General features: G+C 37.4%; 1 protein-coding gene across 20 annotated transcripts in view; it reads left to right on the top strand.

Annotated features, from left to right (window-relative positions):
* The window catches only part of LOC18437369 (HECT-like ubiquitin-conjugating enzyme (E2)-binding protein), a 99,484-nt gene that overhangs the window by 26,208 nt on the left and 50,717 nt on the right, over nt 1-22,559 (top strand). For 18 of the 20 annotated variants that reach the window (XR_016052343.1, XR_016052345.1, XR_016052346.1 and 15 more), the window contains one exon: nt 20,587-21,240. Coding sequence is in view for 16 of the 20 variants with exons in the window: in XM_088862342.1 (XP_088718468.1) it covers nt 20,587-21,240 (654 nt within the window). In the remaining 4 variants the exon portion in view is untranslated. Of the gene's footprint in view, nt 1-13,911; nt 14,170-20,586; nt 21,241-22,559 lie in introns of those variants that run through there. The other 2 variants (XM_088862344.1, XM_088862345.1) reach the window with 1 other exon arrangement.

Raw genomic sequence — 22,559 nt, 5'->3', positions numbered from 1 at the left:
TATTTTGTAGGTTGTAGCATAGTTGTCGGAATCGGGAACGGGAACGGGACTGGGAGTGGGATCGAGATCGAGAGTAGGTGATTGTGAAATGTTGGAAGATCCCTATGGTTGGATTATCATCCCTACTGCATATGTCAGGGATAAAGGGCCCTAAATGTTAGGGATCGAGATTACAAGCTTTTGGGGATCTTGACCCAACCTTTAGGGACCTTGATCCTAACTTTTTAGGGATCTTGCTCCCAACCTTGAAGAGTATGTATAGTTTAAAACTATATTTGCTCTTTAATAATTTCCCCAAAAAAGAAAAAACTACATCTGCTCCTTAAAGTAGTGGTCTTTTTATTTACAACCAATAAGCAATGTGATTATATTGAAAATATAGTTGTGTTGCTAGCTGTCTATATATAAAGAAAATCATTAGTTTGGTTATTATCTTGGTTTTTAAGTTTGGGTCCCTGTTGTAAAGAGGTTTTTTTTTTAATTTTTTTTTTTTACTTACTACTTTCTAGATTTTAGGTTTGTGGTTATTTTGGGTGTCTAGTTTTCTATAGGGGCATTTATATCTTTTTAATTGTGGAGAATTGAGGGGTAAAATTAGAACTCTATTTGTTTTTTAAGATGAAGGGCTGGGATTTAGTTAAGGTTTCTTATGGAACAATTAGGTTATAGAGTTGTTTTCTTTATAAATATGTAAAGAAAGAGAGTAAAGAGAAGAAAGGATTTGATGATGATGCTCAATTTATCTCCATAAAATCTTTCCCTTATTAATATTTTAATATGATGCCAACTTGAATAAATACGATGAAATATGCTTTGGAGAATTTTTTGGAATTTTTGAGATTTTTTCTGAAATTTTTGGAGAAAATATTGATAATTTGAAATTATTTTGGAGGAAAGACAAAGGTCACACCCCCTACGTCCCACATGTAACACCCAAATGGCCAAGGGTTGTGTGGCTCCACGTTATGGAATATAGGCATGGGCATGACGTGGGGCGTGGAATATGGGTGTGGAATATAGGCATGGCCATGACATGGCGGTGACATGAAACGATAGGAGACTGTTTTGTCATCTTGTAATTTGCTAAATTGTGTATGTTTTATGTGTATTTTGAGAAAATTAGAAATTGTATTATTTCTTATAGGAAATTGATTGGTTGTGTGCATATGGGGTGATCTTTAAAAATATATATAGGGTTTGAAATTATCATTGAAACCCTAAGTTGTTTTGGGATTAAGATCATAACCACCTATCCCATATGGCATCATATGATCAATTGCACATGTATACCTAGATGACATGGAATAGGTGGGAAATTTGAAATTCAAATTGTTTCTAGAAGGAATTCATAATTCCATGATGGACACCCTTCTCCCTAGGCTTTCTCATTCTATTTAATTCATAATCTCAATTTGAGATAGCATGGGTAATTCTGGAAACAAGTTGAATTTCATGTGAATTCATGTTTAAGTTTAATGAAGGGAAATTTGGAGTGAATTTAGTGCTTATTAGGAGGATAATGGTATTGAATCTCATTCAAGATAGCATGATGAGTGAGGAGTAGCTAGGATCATGCCCTCTCCCATGCCATGGATGACTTGTGTCAATGGCCAATATTTACTCATCTAAAAGGATCTACTGCACGAGCCTATGAAAGGCATCTTGATCACTCATTTGAGCTTGGAATTCTCCCATAAGTGGCACACCCCCCATTTGTTTCTCTCTCTCCATAAGTGGTGCATACCCCATTCGTCTCTCTCTTGATAAGTTGTACCGCTCCTATTTGTCTCTCTCTTGATAAGTGGTACCGCTCCCATTTGTCTCTCACTACATCATATGAAATTTTAGAGTGAGAAAGAAAAGATAGAGAGAGCGGCACACCCTTCTTAAATTTCCTTGTTCTCTCTCTCATTGGTGAGAGCATTCTAGTGTGAGAAATAACAAGAGTAAAGTGTGAGAATTAAGTGAGAGTGATATTGAAGCTTCATTGATGCTTTATCTCATGCTTGGAGGTGAAACCCTAGCTCTATGGTGGTTTAACTTTTGAAAATTCTTCATCAAGCCATGCATCCATGGAGGTTTTTTGGCTGTAATTTTTCATTTACAGCAAGGTATCATAACTCCTTATCTTCTTGTTTCATGAGAATTTGAGTTCACATTAATTCTAGAGTATGAGCTCCTGATTCCTAGTTATTTGAGTATATTCTGGAGAGAATTTGATTGCATAGTCTTGAGAATTTATTGGCTAATTTCTCTACAAAACTTTTGGATCCAAATCAGTCACTTAATTCACCTCCATGATGATTTAATTTGGTAGAGTTTTTTAGGGAAAATTATGGCAAATTTTCCCACATCCATACTACATAATTCACCAAATTGAGAATAACTAGAGCCTCTTTTCTCTTACATTTTGGATCCAAACTCTTGAGCCTCTTTTGATGAAAAATGCCACAAAGTGTAGTTTGTATGATGCTTAATTGCTTCCCATAAGATGATGTAAAATTAGTCATGATCTAGCGGTCATCGGAGTAGTCATTCCATGGTATGCAACTACGTCTTTCACTGTAAACTGGGCACAAAGAGCTGACGTATTTGGCTTCCCACGATCAAATCTAATGTGCATTTATAGGTGTTTGCTTTTGTTAAGGATATTGCATTTATGTTGTTTAATGTAATTCCAAATTGATGTATAATTTGGTTATGTAATATGTATAGTGTTGTGTTTTGTGTTCGGTTTTTGGTAAGGGACCTCATAGAGTTGTAATTTTCTTCTTGAGTATATGTGAAGCCAAGTTTAGTGGCTGGAAATTATATGCAATTGTTATATTCTATTGTAAAGTACATGCAAATTTGGAGTATTATGTATTGAAACGAGAAAATTTTAGTTTTGTCATTTGGACTTGGCTTTATACACTAACAAAATTATGCTCGTCAAAATCAGGAATGTCAGCCTTGACATTGGAAACCCTATAGTGATTCACCCCACATCTAGGTCTTTTGTCACTTTCTTCTTCACTCAATTCGTTATGCGAAGCATGGTGGTGAAAAGGGTTGTACTTGACATCTTCTTAGGTGGTAAGATCATTGTCTTGCACATGATTGATGTATGTGAATTATTGTGCAAGTTGTTGAACCTGACTCTTGAGATCTTCAATCTCGTCATTTCTAGCATCACGGGGATTGCTGCCATAGGTTCATTGAAATCACAAACCCTAGGTACAAAATCAGCAAACGCTAAGCCAAATTCAACAACTTCTAGGCTGAAATTAGCAAATTCTTGGTGAAATCAGCTAACTATATGAGAAGAAAAAGAAGACGACGACCTCAAAGTGAGGCCTCTCATACACAAAAAAGGACTTCTATACTCTCTCTCTCACTCTACAAATAAGGAAAAGAAGAAAAAAAAAGAAAAAGAAAAAGAAAAAGAACAGATGACCTCCAAGTGTTTGATGCTAGGCCTCTTTCTCTCTCTCTCTCACATACAGACTCATATGCTCTATATCTACATATAAGAAGAATACGATCTCCAAGTGTTCTCTCTTGCATGTGCGCGCACGGACCAATATGCTTTCTCTCTCTATATGCTCGTGAAGGAGAAAAAAAGTAGAATACAACCTCCAAGTTTTCGATATGAGGCCTCTTGCTCACACAGTACCCATATGCTATCTTTCTCAAAATATAATAAGAAAAAAAAACACGTCCAAGTGTTTGATGGAGTCCTCTCTCTCTCTCACGGACCTATTATTTTCTCTTTACATATAAGAAGAAGAAGATGACCTCTAGGCATTCGATGCTCTCTTTATCTCTCTCTCTACATATAACAAAAACACCCCACACCCCCCACCTTAAGGCAGCCCAGGTATCTTGTTTCCCTCCTTGGCCACCAAATATGCATTTCACAACATTGGGCTCTAGTAGGCAAAGGATGTTGAGCAGAAGAAGGCTTGGAGAAAGAGGGCCTATAAATTCTCACTCCCACTCGGCCCTACGATCGCAGTTTGTGAAATGGGGACCACTATGAAGACATGCTTCAAGAAAGAAGATAGGGATTGGGTGTCTTAGTATATAGCCGATAGTTTTATCTAGTCAACATTCCATTCAATGTCGCTAGCTTGAAGCTTCCAAGTTATGTTGGATATAGTGGGGCAGTTTGGGCTAGGGTATGAGAGACCTACAGCTTGAGCTCAAGGGTGAAAAGGAGGTTGGAGCTCACAAGTAACTATTTGAAGACCCATAAGGATGCATGGGGCATATATGGGGTCAAAATAATGATTGACTCATGGACCGATAGGAGGAGTATAAGTATGATGAAATTAATGGTGAATCATCCATTGAGAACAATGTTTTTAAGGTTCATTGACACATCTGATAAGATTCACAATGCAAAGTTTATTTTTGAGTTAGTGGATCAATGTATAGATGAAGTGGGGGAGAAACATTGACTAACATGGCCGCTCCTAATGTGTTGGTGATATCAGGCCACACATTTTTTGTCGCTATGCGTGGTGCATTCATTGACTTCATGCTTGAGATATTTAGGAAGTTGGAAGTGGTGGTGACAACACCAAAAAAAACAAAAAACCATCACAATTTCTATATAGAGCCAAACCCAAGATGAGAAAGTTTACAGAATATAGGGATTTGGTGAGGCTGAGGGTACTGAGATTTGCTACTTCATTTTTATCTTTGTAGTCTACATTGGTGTAGAAAGACATGCTCAGAGCCATGTTTGTTTCTGAAGAATGGATTGACAAATGTTCCAGGCATGCACATGGGAAAGTAGTGAATACCATTGTTCTGTAATCTCATATTTGGAATGAGGTTTGCTACTCCTTTCATACTTCCACCCATTGGTGAAAGTAAACTGCCAATTGGATGGTGTGAGGCAACAGACAATGGGCCCTATTACAAGGTAATGGAGGTTGCCAAGGAGGTTATCTAGGACTTTAACAATGAGGAAATGAGTTCCTATTCGGAGAATTGTAGGGAAGTTAAATTCAGAGCTGGAGAGGCCCCTACACCTAGGAAGATATTATCTCAACCCTACTTATTTCTATATTGATCATAGTATACACTGTAAGGGTTGTTTACTTAAGCAGTCAATTTGTGCACACGAGACTCCACCTTGATACAGATGTCCAATACAAGTGTCATTGGAAGGCTCACTTGGAATGGATTTAGCAATAAGGTGGCAGACCAAAATCTATTGAGGTAAGATAAAATCTTACTATTGCATTGTGAAGTTGTGATTTGAGCACTTAGTTCTAGCTTGACTTCTAAATATACTAATGTGGAGTGAACCCTTTGAATAATGTTTGCTTCATTTGTTTCCTCATTCTACATGGAATGGTTGATAAATAATGCGGAACAATGGGCTCAATTAATGGCCAGTTTTGTGAGCATGGTCTTCAACAACGAACAATCGTGTCATTTATATTATAATTTTCTCTCTAAAGTAGATCATGCATCCTTGGCATCTATGTTAGTTATTGTCAAGCTTGTAGTTTGTAAGATGAAAACATAGCAGAGAGCAAGGGCAAACATAACAGATGATTGGGAGAAGTGGAAGAAATTGGTGTTGCCCTAGGGTAATATGTACAACTACATAAGTTTGGGATATAAACAAAAAAGGAGAAGACACACAGGTCCTTTGTCCCTTTACTTAAAGCATTATACTCATTATACACCTGCTACAGTCGACATCTGTTTTCTTATTGGTAATGCCAGGGCGTTCCTTTGATATGCAGCGTATGGCATCCATGTTGAAAAAGCCCTGGTACTTTATGCTTTTAAAATCATAACATTCTTAGTTATGCCCACTCATGTTTTTCTTTTCGTGTCATTGTTAAAAGCAGCAAATCTTCAGTTCAAATTACGGGCTTATTGTGACCCCCTCGAGTGGTGTATCTGTTGGGTACCCTGAGCGTGTTGCGAGGGTTCCACTTGGTAGGGTGGCATCATGTAAAAATTTACTTCAGGAAGCAGCTCAATTACTTGGGGATCTGCTCTATGTCTTTACCATAACAGAGTGCAATACTCCACAATAAATAATTTTCAAAGCTGCAGTTAGTTCCGTGGCTTCCACTTTACTGTAGCTACCATGGAGAAGTATGCTGAGCAGAGTGATACTTGAGTGGTGTATTTTATATTACCTACCATGAGCACACAGCGGATAAGATGTGATTGGTTCATTACCAGAGAATGTAAAACCAGATAGCTTTCTACGAGTGTATGCTCCCTTCAACATGCCACTAAAAGTCTCCCTATGATTGTGAATAGGTGGAGACAAAGGGTCACCCTGCCTTAGGTCTCTTGAGATTTGAAAGTATCCTTTAGTTGATCCATTGGTCGAGACTGAGAATTAGATATTTAGTAAACATGCCACAATCCAACTTCTTCATCTCTGGCCCAATCCCATAGTATTATGGATATGTCGATATAAGCCCAGTCCACTCGTCATATGCTTTTTGTAAGTCCAATTTATAGATCACCCCTAGCACCTTAGTTGTGTCACGCATCCAAGCATTGTGAGCTCAGTGTTTGAAAAAACGCTAGGCGGCACCTAGGCGGCCGGGGTGGTCTAGGTTGCCCAATGCCTAGGTGGGTGCTTAGAACTTGGGAGGCCCAGTAGAAAGAAACATGTTAGGATTTTTATCCATAACTATATACCGAATCTAACAGTATAACTATATAACACATGATCCATAATCCATATTTTCATACAATGCTAAAACCATACAAGCATACACACGAGAGTTAAATAGTAGAAATTAGAAATTAAAAATAAGAAAAGAAAATATAAAAAAATTCAGAAAATATACAGTCTAGGATTCAATAATCAACAGTCAACACCAAGAGTCAAGCATCTTCAACTCTTCGTTCTTCAGTGATCATCATCATCGTCATCATCAGAAGGAGTAGGGTAAGTCTCATCATATGCATAAGAATCGAGGCCATCATCAACAAAGTCATCTCCCTCTTCAACATAACGCTTGTTCTCCTCTGTTTCTAGAATCTGCCTCTTCCTCCTCTTCTTCTACCTCCCTCTTATTCTATGCAAATGAGGCCCTAGGAGTCTTGGCTACTCTATCCTTTTCTATCTTTTTGTACTTCCCTGAACTCAATTATTATATAATCTTCTGGTAGCCTCAGAAACATATTTACACGGGACAACATCCCCCTTAATACCACCGACAAGGTGTTTTTTGAATCGGTAAATGCCTCCATTAGTATCCTTTCCACAATAATTACATTTAATACGATTTTTGTTACTCGGATTCGGGTCATGACCATACTTCCAACCCGCATCACCACTTCTAGAAGAACCTAGAGAAGATATTTCCATAGAACAATGCTCCTTTTCATCCTTTTCTGATTCTACTAAATTCAAATATTATCTAATCCCATCCCAAATAGCTTCAGGAACCCTTTTACAAGAAGCAACATTCCCTTTAATACCGACAAGGTGTTTCTTGAATCAATTTATTACCCCCATATGTATCTTTCTCCAAAAAATTACACCTTATACAATTTTTATTATTTGGTTTCAGGTTATAACCATACTTCCAACCCAGATCACTTCTTCTAGTAGAACTAGAAATAGACCTATCCAAATGACGAGGATTTTGTTCTTGTTTGTGTTTTACTTAATTCATATATTGGTTAATCTCCTCTCCAATAGATTCAAGAACATTTTTACAAGGGGCAACATTCCCCTTAATGCTAGCAAGATGTTACTTCAACCGGTTTATGTCCCTTTTTGTATCCTTATCACAATAATTGCATCTTATGCAATTTTTGTCATTCGGATTCGGGTTATATCCATATTTCCAACCCGGATCACCACTTCAACTAGATCCTGAAGAAGACATCTCAAAATAATACATACAATCTAAAAGATAAAGTTTTGCACTTATTTTGATTGCTCGAGCTCCAAACTTCCACCTTTGAGATGTTTTATGGTGCTAAAATATTAAAAAATACCCTCTAATATAACTAAAAAAGCTCCAATACTAAATCTAATCTTAATGGGTGATGTTTGGATCCATTTCCCTTAACTTTGAGAAACACTTCGATCCAATGAAAAATCACAAAATCTAGTTTTTTTTTAGGTTTTTCTTTTTCTAAAATGGGTTATTGTGGGGTTTAGGTTTCAAATGAACCTAAAACCTACCTTTAAAAGCAATATTTTTTCAAAAAAACCTCTAAACAACCCTCAACAAATTCCATTTCCGCCCCAGGGCAGGGTGCAGGCCCTGGGCTGGGCACTGGGCGCCCGCCTAGGCGGATGCTGTACCTCGTAGGTGGCCACTCACGTACCCCTTAGGCGACCGCCCATGTACCCCCCGCCTAGGTCTGGGCGATGCGCCCGGGCCTTCTGGACCGGTTAGGTGCTGAGCATTCCACTCTTTGAATCATTGCGTGAGCTACAAGTGCTCCATTGGGGATTTGTCGGTCTTTCACAAATGCTACTTGTGGAGGTCAGATAACTTTGTGCAACACCTCTTGCAATCTACTGGCCAACACCTTATATATTATCGTATATGTACTATATAATATGCTTGAGATCCTTCGCAACTTCCACCCCTTCTTTCCTTGGAATTAGGGCTTTTGAATGTAGAGCACATTGCGAATCTTTCCCCTTTCAAAGAATTCCTGAAACATGATCGATACTTCTCTGAGCAAACCATGAAAAGTCTGGAAGAATGTTAAGGGAAATTTGGTTGCAGAGCTTGATCTCTACCTTCGCTGAAAACAACTTTTTTAATTTCTTCCTCATCAAATGGCCTCTTAGTCCACTCTAGTCTCTTGATAACTTCTTGAATGGGATTTCCTCTGTTGATATACCTGTTCTAAAAGGTTTCTGAAAGTAATGCACTAACATGTTCACGTCTTCATAAAGTAGTCCTGAACTTGTTATCCCTTATATCGCGATGGATGTCTCCCTGTGGTTGCCATGTCATGGGATAATTTGTATTATGGACACCTTCTCTAAGCCATTTTTTCTTGGATCTTTGACACTAATGGACTTCCTCTTATCACAAACAATCCTTCAATGACACTTTTTTTTTGCATTTGGGTGAGCTGTCTTTCTTCCTCCTACCTATCTATCTTGGCTATTCTGTCATTAACTTCTCAACCTTGGTCTGGATGTTGCCAAAACTCTCCCTATTCCATCTGCGCCGATTTGTAATCAATTTGGGCAAATACTTGTCTTCCATCCATGCCTGATCGAACTGAAAGGGGGAAGGCCAGATCTTCTCAAAATTGTATCTAGGATTATAGGCCTATAAAGATCTCAGTTTTGCCAAAGCTTTTGAGCTAGATTCTTGGAAAATGGTCTCCAAGCCTGCGGAAACCAGGAAGTGATATGATTTAATGAGAATGGGATTACTTTCACCATGGTTGAACCATATATACATGTCTACTAATGAAATTGCTGAAAACCTTCCATACTCTTGGTTCCTTTACCCTCCCTATTTTTCTCATGGATCTAAACCTTCTATACTCCTGATTCTTTTACCCTCCCTATTTTTCTCATGTCTCCACTTGGATAACTTAAACACATTAACCTTTCCCATCCCTACCCCAGACCCCCTTAATACAAACACCATGGGGGATGGTGAAAATTACCTCATCTAATAATTCCATAAAAGACTGAGTGTAAGCTTGTTGGGACCATACTCTACAGAGAGCAACCACATCAAAAATTTATTCATTTGAATGTGGAGTCCTATGATTCATGTATTCCTTTGTTAAATTTTGAATTTTAGTCTGATTGTGGTGTTTTGTTGTCCCCTTAGTCGTGAATATGAAAGCATCGTCATCATCATCATCATCATCATCATACCCTTTTCCCAACTATTTGGGGTGGCTACACGAATTCACGTCTGTCATTCTGCTCTTTCAAGGGCCATACCTTCACTGAGGTCATAAGTCGCCATATTTTATCTTATTACTTCCATTGTCCCTTTTTCTCTCATGTATCCACATGGATACATTAAACACATTAACCCTCCCCACCCTTACCCCATACCCCCTTAATACAAACACCATGGGGGATGGTGAAAATTACCTCATCTAGTAATTCCATAAAAGTTTGAGTGTAAGCCTGTTGGGACCATACTTTATAGAGAGCAACCACTTCAAAAATTTATTCATTTGAATGTGGAGTCCTTTGATTCATGTATTCCTTTGTTAAAATTTGAATTTAGTCTTATTGCGGTGTTTTGTTGTCCCCTTCATCGTGAATATTTTCAGAGTTTTTTCCCAACTATTTGGGGTTTGCTACACGAATCTAGGTTCGCCATTTTGCTCTTTCAAGAGTCATACCTTCAGTGAGGTTATAAGTCGCCATATTTTATCTCATTACTTCCAACTATGTCCTTTAGGGCCTACCCCTTGCCTTTTTTGAGCTTTCCACTTGAACCAACTTGCACCTCTTAACAAGTGCTGTACTGAGTCTGCACTGCACATGGCAAGCCCACCTAATTCTACTTTCTCTCTTCTTATCACCTGTTGGAGCCACATCTAAGTTCTCTGAAATGTATTCAATTCAAAATCTTCTCCTTCTTTTCATGCCATTCATCCATCTCAACATCCTCAACTCAGTTATGTGTATGTTGTTTCTTGACCGCCCAACATTTTGCTCCATAAAGCAAAACTAGTCTCACAGCTGTCCTATAGAACTTCCCCTTCAGCTTCATTGGTATGCGGCAATCACATAATATTCTGGTTGTACATCTCCACCTCGCCCACCTAGCTCTAATTCTATGTGCGACATCTTCCTCGACCTCTCCATTTTCCTTGGCAGATAGGAGTGCCAACATGTCGGGTAGGATCCTTGTGGGACCCGGACCTGACTGAACCCGATAGGAAAATTAAAATATTTATGTATTTAAATATATGTAACTATTTTTCATAAATTAGGAACCAAGAATGTGTGGGACATGGATCAGAACCCGGACTCGATTGGACTCGAACCCAGACTTGATTAATGATGAGATCCAAGATTTGTACCCATACCCAGACCCGGGTCCATTTTTTGTATCCATACCTGTAGGGTCCATTTTTTGTACCCATACCCAGACGGTTTACCCGTTGGGTTTGGGTCCATTGCCACCCCTACGAGCAGATGACATAGATTTAGGATTCATAGAAATTTTTGAGTTTTGGCAAAGTTTTACATTGGCTTCGTACCTAACACAATCGACCACCTTTACCCAGGCTTGGGACGGTTAGGGAAGAGTTTAAGGTCCTCACCCTTACTCAAGTTCCTCCTCCGGTTGCATGTGATGATAGGGGGGATGTACTAGGTCATGTAGAAGTGGCAAGTGATAATTCTCTTGTACATGGTTATGTCAAGCAAGGGGAGCGACCCCCTCAAGAGCCACATGCAACTCAATTAAAAAGGTCTACCAGGATAATGCAACCATCAAAGAAATTCTCTCCCGCTAAGTTTGTCATGTTCACTAATGGGGAATAGCTTGAAACTATCCAAGAAGCCAAGGTCTATGTAATATGAAATCAATTCCTTGAAAAGGATTAATACATATGATTTTGTTGAATTGCCAAAGGGTTAGAAAGCATTGAAAAGCAAGTGGATCATTGGTTTGCAGAAGGAAGGTGAGACCCAAGTGAAGTACCAAGCTTGTCTAGTTGTATAAGGCTTTGAGCAGAAAAAAGGGTATTGTCTTTGATGAAATATTTTCACCCTTGTGAAGATATCATCCATTCATGTGATTCTAGATCTAGCTGCAACTTTGAATCTAGAGATGGAACGATTAGATGTAAAAAATGCCTTCCTTCATAGTAACTTAAAGGAAGATATTTATACAACCAAAAGGCTTTGAAGTGAAGGGTATAGAACATTTGGTTTACAAGTTGGAGAAAAGCTTGTATGGATTGAAATAAGCTTGTGTGTTTATTTTAGAAAAATTTCCGCTTTATGTTGATGACATACTAATTGTTGGGCAAGATCTTCATAAGATTGATAGGTTAAAGAAAGAATTAAGCAAGTTCTTTGACAATGAAAGATTTGGGGGCCAGTGGAGCAAACTTTGGGCATGAAAATAAAACGTGTTGGGAAATCAATGTTATGGTTGTCATATAAAAAAATCTATTGAATTGTACTTGAAAAGTTCAATATAAAGAGTGCAAAGCTAGTTAGCACGCCACTTGCAGGACACCTGCAAGACAGAGTCCTTCAAATGAGAAGGAATAGAGCAAAGTGGAAGATGTTCCCTATGTTGTGTAAGAGGCCAAACATCACACATTCGCAGTAGATTTCTTGCCAACCTTGGTAAAGAACACTGGACAACAATGACATGGATTCTTAGATATCTCAAGGGCATAACCAAATTATGTTTAAATTTTGGAAATGGAGAACTTGTGCTAGATGGATTTAAAGATACACATGGCTGGAGACATCGATACCAGGAAGTCCATAGCAGGATACTTGTTCACTTTTGTCAGTAGAGCCATGTCAAGTGTGTTGCTCTTTCTACAATAGAGGTAGAAAATATGATGGCTGCAAAAGCAGCCAAAGAGATGTTGTAGATGAAGAGGTTCCTTTAAAAGGAACTAGGTTTGAAGTAAGACAATAATGTTGTCCTTGTGATTGTTAGAGGTCAATATTGTGATTGTTAGAGTGCTCAATATTGTGATTGTTAGAGTGCTATTGACCTAAGCAAGAATGCAATATATCATTCCAAAACGAAACATATAAATGTCCGCTATCATTAGAAATGAGCTATCTTGGAGATTCAATTGATGAGAATAGAGAAAATCCATATAGATCGCAATCCATTAGATATGATGACTAAGGCTTGTACAAAGGACAAGCAAGAGTTTTATAGGGACTTGGTAGACATGGGTGCTACTTGATCGTGGGTACATTGGGCATGGGATCCACTAAACAAGGAGAGCCCTCCTCATTGGTCTAGAGGGGTAGATTGTTGCGATAATTCTAGGCCCATTAGGAGGGGGTCATTGTTTTGGAAAAGGAAATTTCGGAAAGGGCAATATTGGAAAGGGAAAAATTTAGTTGTATGATTCCTATAAGAACGGGTCTTTCTTTTTTTTGTAGAGGGAGGTGAGCCAAAAAATCATAGATAGAGGTTGAAGTCCTTTGTTTTTCTCTCTAGGGTTTTTTTTATTTATGAGCAGGAAAATTACAATGTTCTTACTCCAAAAATCTCAAAAGGTTTGGGGCTTCTGATATGATTGCAGCTAGTGTTCTTCAATAAATGTTGGAAAGAAGTGATTCTTTTCAGAAGGTAGGAAGACAAAATTGATCCCACAGAGGTAACCATGTGTTTTTCAATTTTCCTTGTTCTTAAATCCTCGAGTCACGGTTAATTAACTTGGGAAGAACTATTCTTAGTGGATTTCATCTGTGATGCCCTGTGATTTTTCTTTTCTCTTGAAGGGTTTTCCACGTATATCTTCTTCTTTGGTTGGTTTCTAATTTCTTGCAACTTTGCATATTCTTATTTCTTTGAGGTTTGGTATTTTTTCTTTGATTCACAATAGACAGAAAGACATAGATTCTCAACAAGTGGTATCAAAGCACATGGTTCATTACAAGGCTATGGTTTGTGTATGCAATCAAAGAAAAGTATTGAGAGTATGATAGTGTTTGGTTTACAGGGCAGAAATATGATGGTGAGCATGATATTCTTCCATAAAAATGACAGAGTTTTGTTTGCAAAAAAAGAGAAAAAAATTAAAAAGCAAGTTTGTTGGGGTTGGTGACCCCAAAATCACCACTCCATAGAGGTTTCTTTCCTTATTAAATGAAGATTGACTTGAATAAAATAAGGATATACATGATTCTACTTGTTCCTATCTTGTGGATACTTGATTGATATTATTTCCTATTTTGTGTGTGTGTATATCCTAATCTTTTAGGGAATCAACATTTTATGGATTGCTTGTGGATCAAGTTAGAAATTCAAGAAAGCCTATATAAGGCATTTATGTAAGTTGGTTTTGTGGGTCACCATATGGGAAACCAAGAGGGAAAGTCCCTCTTGATGAAGGAAGCCAAGAGTGAGAAATCCTCTCGATGAAGGAAGCCAAGAGGGAGAAATTCTCTTGATGAAACAAGGATGCCATGAGTGAGATTGTCTTGAAGAAGCTAGGCAAGACAAAGCAAGCCCCAAATAGGTAAGATCTCTTCCAAGTGTTACTCTTTGGTGTAGAAAGAGAGAAAGAAGAAAGGGATTGGTGATTTCGACCCATCGGTATGTTTGAGAAGTTTGTTTTTTTACATCTTGTACTCATCATTGTTTAGTGAATCTGTTTGCCTCCTTCCCTTAGACGTAGCCGTTTTGGTAGACCATGTAAATCTTTATGTTCTTGTGGTGTCTATGTCCATACTCTTGCTGATTTTCTAACTAGCTTGTTAAGTAAACGACCTTGGTGGGATCTAACTTTCGAGGTTCCTGTTTCTGCATAAATATGGTTCTTAAATCCCAATAGATTATACCCTTAGGGTCTGCAAGGGAGTCTAGCCCAAAAAGATCCAAAATAAACTATTCTTTTCTTCTTCTCTTTTTTTTTTGCTCCGATAGTAAGATATTCATAGAACAAAGCAACCTTAAAACCCAACATGTTCCTTGAGAAATCCTAATTAGTATATATCTTCCAATTTTTCCTTCAAATCTCTGCAACTAAAAAAAATCGAAATAACCCTAAAGAAAGTTAGAAACCCAAACTAACCCCAAACTTTAAACCTAGAAAATAATATATATATATAGAAAAAAAGATTGAAACAACCCATTACGTCATTTCTTAGTAACTATGGGACTATTGACCATCTATATCATTTAGAGGGCTTCAATGTTGGTTTGTTTATGGCATGACTTATATTGTCGTAGGATTTTTGAATTGTATTTGTGAAAAGTGAAGTTATTGTCTTTGTCTAACAGTGGTAACTCGTCATATGCTGAGAGGCATTGGAGTACTTACCCAAAAAAAAAGAGAGGCATTGGAGCACATACAACTAGTTTTAGAGTTTCAAGCAAAATTGGTTAAATGATGATTAATCCTTGTCCTTTGATCCATACCCACTGTGATGACAAGTTGCTGGATAGACTTGAGTACGGATTATGAAGTCAAGTTCATGAGGTGGGATGCCCACTCTAGCGATGACTACCTTAAGGATTAAATAGATGAATTAGTGGTGTTAGATGCATGTCTTGATGCCGATATTGAAGCATGTCATCCTGTTCCTTTTTTGTAGTTGAGAGGTAGTATTCCCCACATCACCTTGAATTAAGTTGGTTATGATGCAGTTAGCACCCCCTCGTAGAACCAAACCCACCAGTTTCAACCATAGTTATCGGAATCTCCCCTCGGACCCTGCGATTCGGGTTGTGAAACCCGTTTCCGCTTTTCCGTTAAGGAAACTCCTTGGAAACCTTTTTTTGAACCGACGAAACTCGATTCCTTTATTTCGGAATCTCGATTCCGTACCTAGGTGGAAACCATTTTTTTGCAACATAGGGAACTTGATTCCTTAATTTCAGAATCTCGATTCCTCATATATGAGGAAACCTATTTTTGGAACCAAGGAAACTCAATTCCTTAATTTCGGAATCTCGATTCAACACTTCTTTTAAATATATTTTTGGAATCAAGGAAACTCGATTCTTTAATTTCGGAATCTCGATCCAACAGATTTAGAGAAACGTGAACCCCCTAGTTGTGGGTAGATGCTCCCAAATAGATTGAATCTGGCTTCTATCGAGATTTAAATCTTGATTCCATGTTAAATGATACATGATTCTACAAGTAATGGAACTCGTTTTGTTAGGGTTTTGAATCATCTACACAGTATAAAACATTGGTTTCTTGTAAATAATAACCACAAAAGTAATGTTTTATTTTCTAGTGGATATCATGCTTTAAGGTCCCAAACGATGGCATTAGGCAACATGTGTACTCGAAGGGGGCCTTATTATTTATAAGGCATGTATTTTAGAAGGAATTTAATGAGATTATGGTGCTTTTTTAGTTATCTTTATTATGTTTCTTATAGTTGCGTTAATGTAAATTGCTATAGTTTCTTTACCTTGGTCATAGTTATGTGAATTGCTTAAGTGAACTTGCACCACGTCTCGCCTTGCAACATTGCTTAGTACTGTACTACTGATTGCAAAATTGTTATTAAGTAATGTTATTTTTACTTTTTTTTTTTCCTGATTTAAATGCCCATAGAATAATGTTTCTTATATTTACGGTGATGTAGACTGCCTTGGTTTGTTAATCTTGCTCATATGTTATCAGAAAAGGCTGCTTAAGTGATCTTATACCATGTGTAGCCTTGCAACATTGCTTAGTATTGAAATACTGAATGTAAAGTGGTTATTAATAATGTTAATTTTATTTATTCGCCTCTAATTTAAATGCGTATAAAATATTAAGATCATTTAATAACATATAAAGCAACACACATGGACTGACGATTCTACACAACAACATATCTATGTACCACATATGTCAGAAACTCGAATCAAGCGATGTCGGAAACTCGATTCTGATATTTTAATTCTTGATCTCAAACCAGCATGGATCTCTGATCCATATACTTCAGAAACTTGATTCCAAATATGTTAGAGACACGATTCCATAGATGATAGAAACTCGATTCCAAATATGTTAGAATCACGATTCCATAAATGATGGAAACTCGATTCCGCATATGTCGAAAACTCGATTCCATCGATGATGGAAACTCGATTCCGCATATTCATGAAACTTGACACTTGGAGTGTCGAACCCAGGGGGATGGGAATCTGGATTCCAAGGAGGCAGGAATCTCAATTCCATATGTGGATGAAACTTGGACCTATTTCGATCGATACTCGATACCTGAAAATTAGGAATCTCGTTCCCAGCGATTCCTATTGTACGGACAACGATTCCTACAATGGGAAACTTCTGGCTAGGCACGATTCCGCGATTCCTGTTCCTGAAACGATTCGGGTCCTCAGGCATTTCCAACAACTATGGTTTCAACCCACACAAGGTTCATTATGAGCCTTGGCTTGGATACTCTCAGCTGCCTGGTGAGCATATGGGGAAGATAGATTAAAAGAGACATATACTTCAAAATTTTAAATGTACTTTTATGCTTTATAAGGGTTTAATCCTCGATGGTAAATCAATTTCCCTACAATGTTGTGTCGTTGTGTCTCAACAGATTTTTTTTTTTTTTTTGGTGGATTTTTTGCTATGTAAGTTGTGCTCGGTAAATTTAATAATATAGCAACAAACAAAGGTATCTTTTTATACGATTTTAATTATATATAATATATGTTTGTTTATTTATTGTATGGGCACTCGTAAACTCGGGAACTTCTAGCCATTGATGATCCTCCAATCCTGCTCTACTTCCACTTCCAGCATGTGATCTGGATTGCGACAGTCCACTATATAAAGTCAAAATCACCTGATTTGGTCGATTATGGTTTTTTTTTATTTTTAAAAATCATCTTTTACTATATTTTGGCATGATTGCTGATATATATTTTTCAAATTTCTTTTAAAACAAGACAACATAAATCCCATAATATCTAACATTATTTGAAAAAAACATTGCTCATTTTATCAGTGGTACATCCGTTATTTTTAACACATGTATGAAATAAAAAGAATATTGCCTTGGTTATATACATTATAAATTCCATTATATACGATAATTTCAAAAGATTGCTTGTTACACCAATAGTTTAAAGAACTATTATTTTGATTTCCTGATTTCACACCTGATATATCGTCCGATACATGTCATATCAGCATTGGGCTCGTCCCAATACAGATTTACATAACACTTTGTTAAGCATGGCTTTGTGATGCATGTGAAATGGGAGTACCTTGTCTTCGATCAGAGTTTTGTACATGGTTGGTTGAGCTAGCTTTGATGGAGTTGTGATCTCAATGTTTTCTTTTCCTTTCTTAGCATTTTAGAACAACATAGTTTTCTAAGAACAAAATAAATGTCAGAGTCGTGTGTACATTCGGAAAGAAATGGCATTCTTATTCCAGGCTGGAAATTCAAAAACATTTTTGTTTTCTTTTATTAATTGCTGGAGATTCTACTTAGGTGGAAAATTACAAAAAAAGGGCCTTCTACATTCTAGGATCTTAATAACTTGCTGCCAAAAATAAACTTTATTCAAAACTGAATGCAAACATAAGCATTTAAATTTCAAAAACAAAAAAGGCCTTCTGCAATCTAGGATCTTAATAGCTTACTGCCAAAAATAAACTTTATTCAAAACTTAATACAAACTTAACAATTTAGGAAATAAATAAACAAGAGCAATAGTAAAAGGAATTAAATACAAATGGGACGACTAATCGACTTTTTGCCTAGGGTTGCCGCCCCTTTAAAGCTTAGTGCACCCCACCAATGGCGCATTTGATCCTAGAACCTGCTAAATCGACCAATCTGAAACTGAGAAGCACTTTTGGGGCACCCTTTTTAAGACTTATGGGGCAAGAGAGCTAAGGTTACAATTAGTGCTTCACTAAGAACTCTTTCAACCTAGGGGCATGCCAAGATGGCACCTCTCCATATTCTAAAACAAGAGGGTTGGGCGTGGCCCCCTCCTTGACTTCTCCTTTGAGGTGCATGCCACCCCAACACTTATTGGGGGTGGCGTGCCACCTTCTAGAGAGAAGAGAGAGAGGATCTAGAGCGAGAGAGAGATGAGAGAGAATGGCGTGAAGAGGAGAGAGAGACGAGAGAGGTAAGATATGATGAATGAGGGGGAGCCTCTCCCCCTATTTATTGGCCACTAGGGCTTAGCGAGTCCTAGTCAGATCTGGAGTTCAACATTATCTAGGATTATTAGGTGATCTGTGAGGTGAGAGAGAAGATTTAATTTGAGCCATTCATCTCCAAGATCAGCCATTGTGATCTAGAGCGAATCTTTATGAACTTTATCCCCTGAGGTTTGACCCATATTTACTTTTAATCCATCTAGAACTTTGACCAGTCAAACATAATCTTCTAAAACTATCTACAATTACTTTTCTTTCACAAAGGGATAATAAGGAAATTCAAATTAATTCAAATCGGCCAAAGGTAAATTAGATACAAAAAATCTCACAAAAGATTTCTTAAAGAATATTTTTGTTCAAATAAAATTTTCTTTAGAAAATATTTCTAAAACACAAAATAAGATATTATTATCTCAATTTAAAAAACATGTGCCAAATAAATCTGGCATCCCATAAAGACGAACGTGTGGCCCTAGTGTGCCCCTCATGACTCCCCCATGTGGGGCCCACATGTGAGGGGTTGGGCCTTTAGCCCCTCCTCATGGGTCATAATTTAACAAATATCCAATATACCCTTGTAATTTTAAAAAAATCCATGAATACCATTTTAAGTTTTTTAAGCAAATAAAAAATTTTAAATCCCTGAAAATATCTAAAATTCATAGTAACACAAATTTAGTTGAAAATCTGCAACACACAGAATTACAACTTAGAAGTGGATAGGTACCTAATTGGTCAAATAACAAGCAAATGGCACTCCACCTGTGCTAGGATCTATGATCCACTATCGTCTTCTCAAATCAACCCATCATGACCCATGACCCACAATCAAGAGTAGGGGCTTTTGATTCAAAGTTAGCTAATAAATAGTGGAACTATAGTCCCAGTATGTGGATTACAAGTTTTCCCCTAAAAGCAAGTCAAAATGCATTCATCATTGTCGTGCAGGAGGCGCTCTCTTTTGGCACCTGTACACGTATCCCTCTATATAGGGTTGATTTCCAAAGCACAGTTGTTGTATGCACATGTTGTGTGAATTTTGTTGGGGATTCGGCCCTCGCTCTATAAGCCTTTTAACTGCACACAAGAAACCACACAACTCTCCTGGCCTACAAATAACGTCTTTAGGCATTTTTTCGACCTCAACAAGGGATGACTCACAATAAACCTTCAACAATAGTGTCATATGCCCAAGGGTAAGGGTTTTAGACATGACCTGGGCCATAGACCGTCCAACACTAGCTCGGTTGCCAAGTACACTCCCACTGATGTGCACAAATCACTATAAATAATTTTATTTACAAACATTCTAGGCCTTTAAAGGCCTGAAAACCCTAATACATTCAGAGATTTTATGTAGATGGATAAGCTCTAGAATCCTCCTTCTGTTTGTTCTTCTGGCTATGCTTATGCTTTTGATGCTCTGTTGCTTCATTTTTAAAATGCAGCTACTATACTGTCATGCATCTTAGGGGTGTAGAGAGGGAGGGTGGAGAGAGAAGCAACGTCATTTGCATCTTTGAGCAAAATTCCTGCAGTTCACGATAGTTTCACTTGTATATGTTGGAATATCTTATTGAGATCCTGGTATTAGTTATTAAGTTTTTGATTCCAGATGGTTATTCACCGAAAAAAAAAAGCCAGATATTCTGTGCAGTCTTCTGTAACTCTATAATTTATTTTGTTACCATTTATGACAGAAGTTTTGTGGCATAAAGTTATTTGATTTATTTTATTTTTTTTGGGAAGAAAAATATGGTTAGATGTTTGAAACTTTTTCACTTTTTGCAGATCATTTGTGGAAATGCCATCCGTGAACTGGCGTGAATCAGCTGATAATTGGTTTGGATCCTGTTGCTGTTCATTTGGAGGTGCAAGTGAGAAACTGGCATCTGTATATGAAAATTCCTTGTATTGTATGAAGGGTATATGCCATCTAGATTGCACATCTGTTGTTATTTGCAAGGACGATCTTACTGATCATCCATTTTCTGATAATGAAAGTAAAACCAAGAAGCATGAAGCTCAGATTGATCCTGTCAACACAAACAAATTCACTGGTCTTAACCTAGAATCTGGGAAACTTGAAAAACTCGGTCAATTCTGTGGCAATGAATGTGCTGGCAATGGTCATTTTTTTGAAGAGATGGTAAAATCCTTGACTGTTAAGGAGAGTTCAGTTGGATTTCTGGGAGCAAGAGAACATGGAGAGGGAAATAATTTTAATTATTCAAATGCCTCTTTGGGTAGTGGATTTATCATTAGAGTCTCCAGTACTGCAAATAGCGTTCGTTGGACTGAATTTTTGTGTGCTCAGTGCTCCTTGCTTGTTGGATCATATCCTTCTGTTGGAGAGGACAAGTTCCCTCTTGATGATGGAATTCGGTTGTTCAAATGCCATATCTCGACTAGTGATAAGGTTGGTGGACCAGATGACATATTCAGGTTAGTACATTATTCTTTATATTTTAACTGTGAAAAGGATTGCACTCTTCATTTATGGTTAGATGGTATAAGTGCTTTATTTCCAAAGTGAAAACATTACGAGCTTACTAGGGAAAGGAGGGCAGGGTGCAACTCATGTACAATCATGCATTTTGTGTACTTCTAGTACGGAGCTCTGAAGCCTCTCTTTGTGGATGTTGATTATTAGGAGAACAGAGAAGAATTTCCTGGCCTCCATGGGCCAATCTCATTCTGTTGAGCTGTCGAGAATTGGAATCAAACATAAATGCTCTTACAACAGTTGGTATATTGCACATGAGCTACAAATGCAATAAGGAATGACAAGAGTGCCCCTGCAATATATTGTACAGTGCGACCTTTTTTCTTTTGTAAAATTGATTGCCATGACTCCCGACTTACCCATTATGGTCTTTAATCATTTCGGATATTTCTTCCCAAGTGGTTAGTCAAAACATAATTGTCAGAAAAATTCTTTCTTTATAAACAATTCTTTCCAGGCACTTCAGTGAACATGTTGGTAAGTTGACATTCTAATGGAGTGCTTATCTTTGTAACTATATTTCCCCTAGAAAGTGGCAATCAACCTAAATATGCTCGGTTTTCTTGTGGGATACTAGATTAAATATGCTTGGCTATTTGAAAATTACCTTGGTTATCACAGCCGTGTCCTTTAGGAAGATGGATGTTAAATTCTGTACAACCTATAAAGATCTTGAGTTGAATTAGTTCATATGTAGCATGAGGTGAACCATGTTAGAACTTGGAAATTGTTTTGTCCATGTCACACACAACTTGAACGTTTTATTTGGATAAATTTATGGCCAGTGAAGTTTTTAAATTCAGCAATATAGTTCTTTCCCAAGAATATACTCCTGCACAAAAAATAAAAATTTCATCATATAAAAGAATTCAAATAATTTATCAGTATTTGTTTCTTACACATTGAAAAAAGTCCTAAACTAAAAAATTGTCAGGAGTCCCTCACCTTCTTTCAAAATGTATACGAAGAATAATATAATTACAAAGATGTGTAATTTGATTAACCTAGGGTTTCTTCTCGAACGGACTAATGTCAAAATACTAGTCTCTTCTTTGTAGGACTCCCAAAATGGGGTCTCTTTTAGGTTTATAATGGAATATTAGTGAAGGCCCTAATTTATTATATCTAAAAAAGAAACAATTCCAAAAAACATATCTTTGCTTTGAGTTTATTCTGACTTGACTTTAAAATCCCATGGTCATCCCCTTGAGACCTGATTTTGGTAGGAGGCAAAAGACCATATGAAATATGTGAAAAA

The sequence above is a fragment of the Amborella trichopoda genome, chromosome 3, assembly GCF_054954075.1.
Source record: "Amborella trichopoda isolate Santa Cruz 75 chromosome 3, AtrichopodaSantaCruz75HAP2 v2.0, whole genome shotgun sequence".
In the NCBI taxonomy this organism is placed as follows: Eukaryota; Viridiplantae; Streptophyta; class Magnoliopsida; order Amborellales; family Amborellaceae; genus Amborella; species Amborella trichopoda.
The sequence above is the reverse complement of the archived record's forward strand: the minus strand, read 5'-3'. Positions and strand labels throughout refer to the sequence as shown.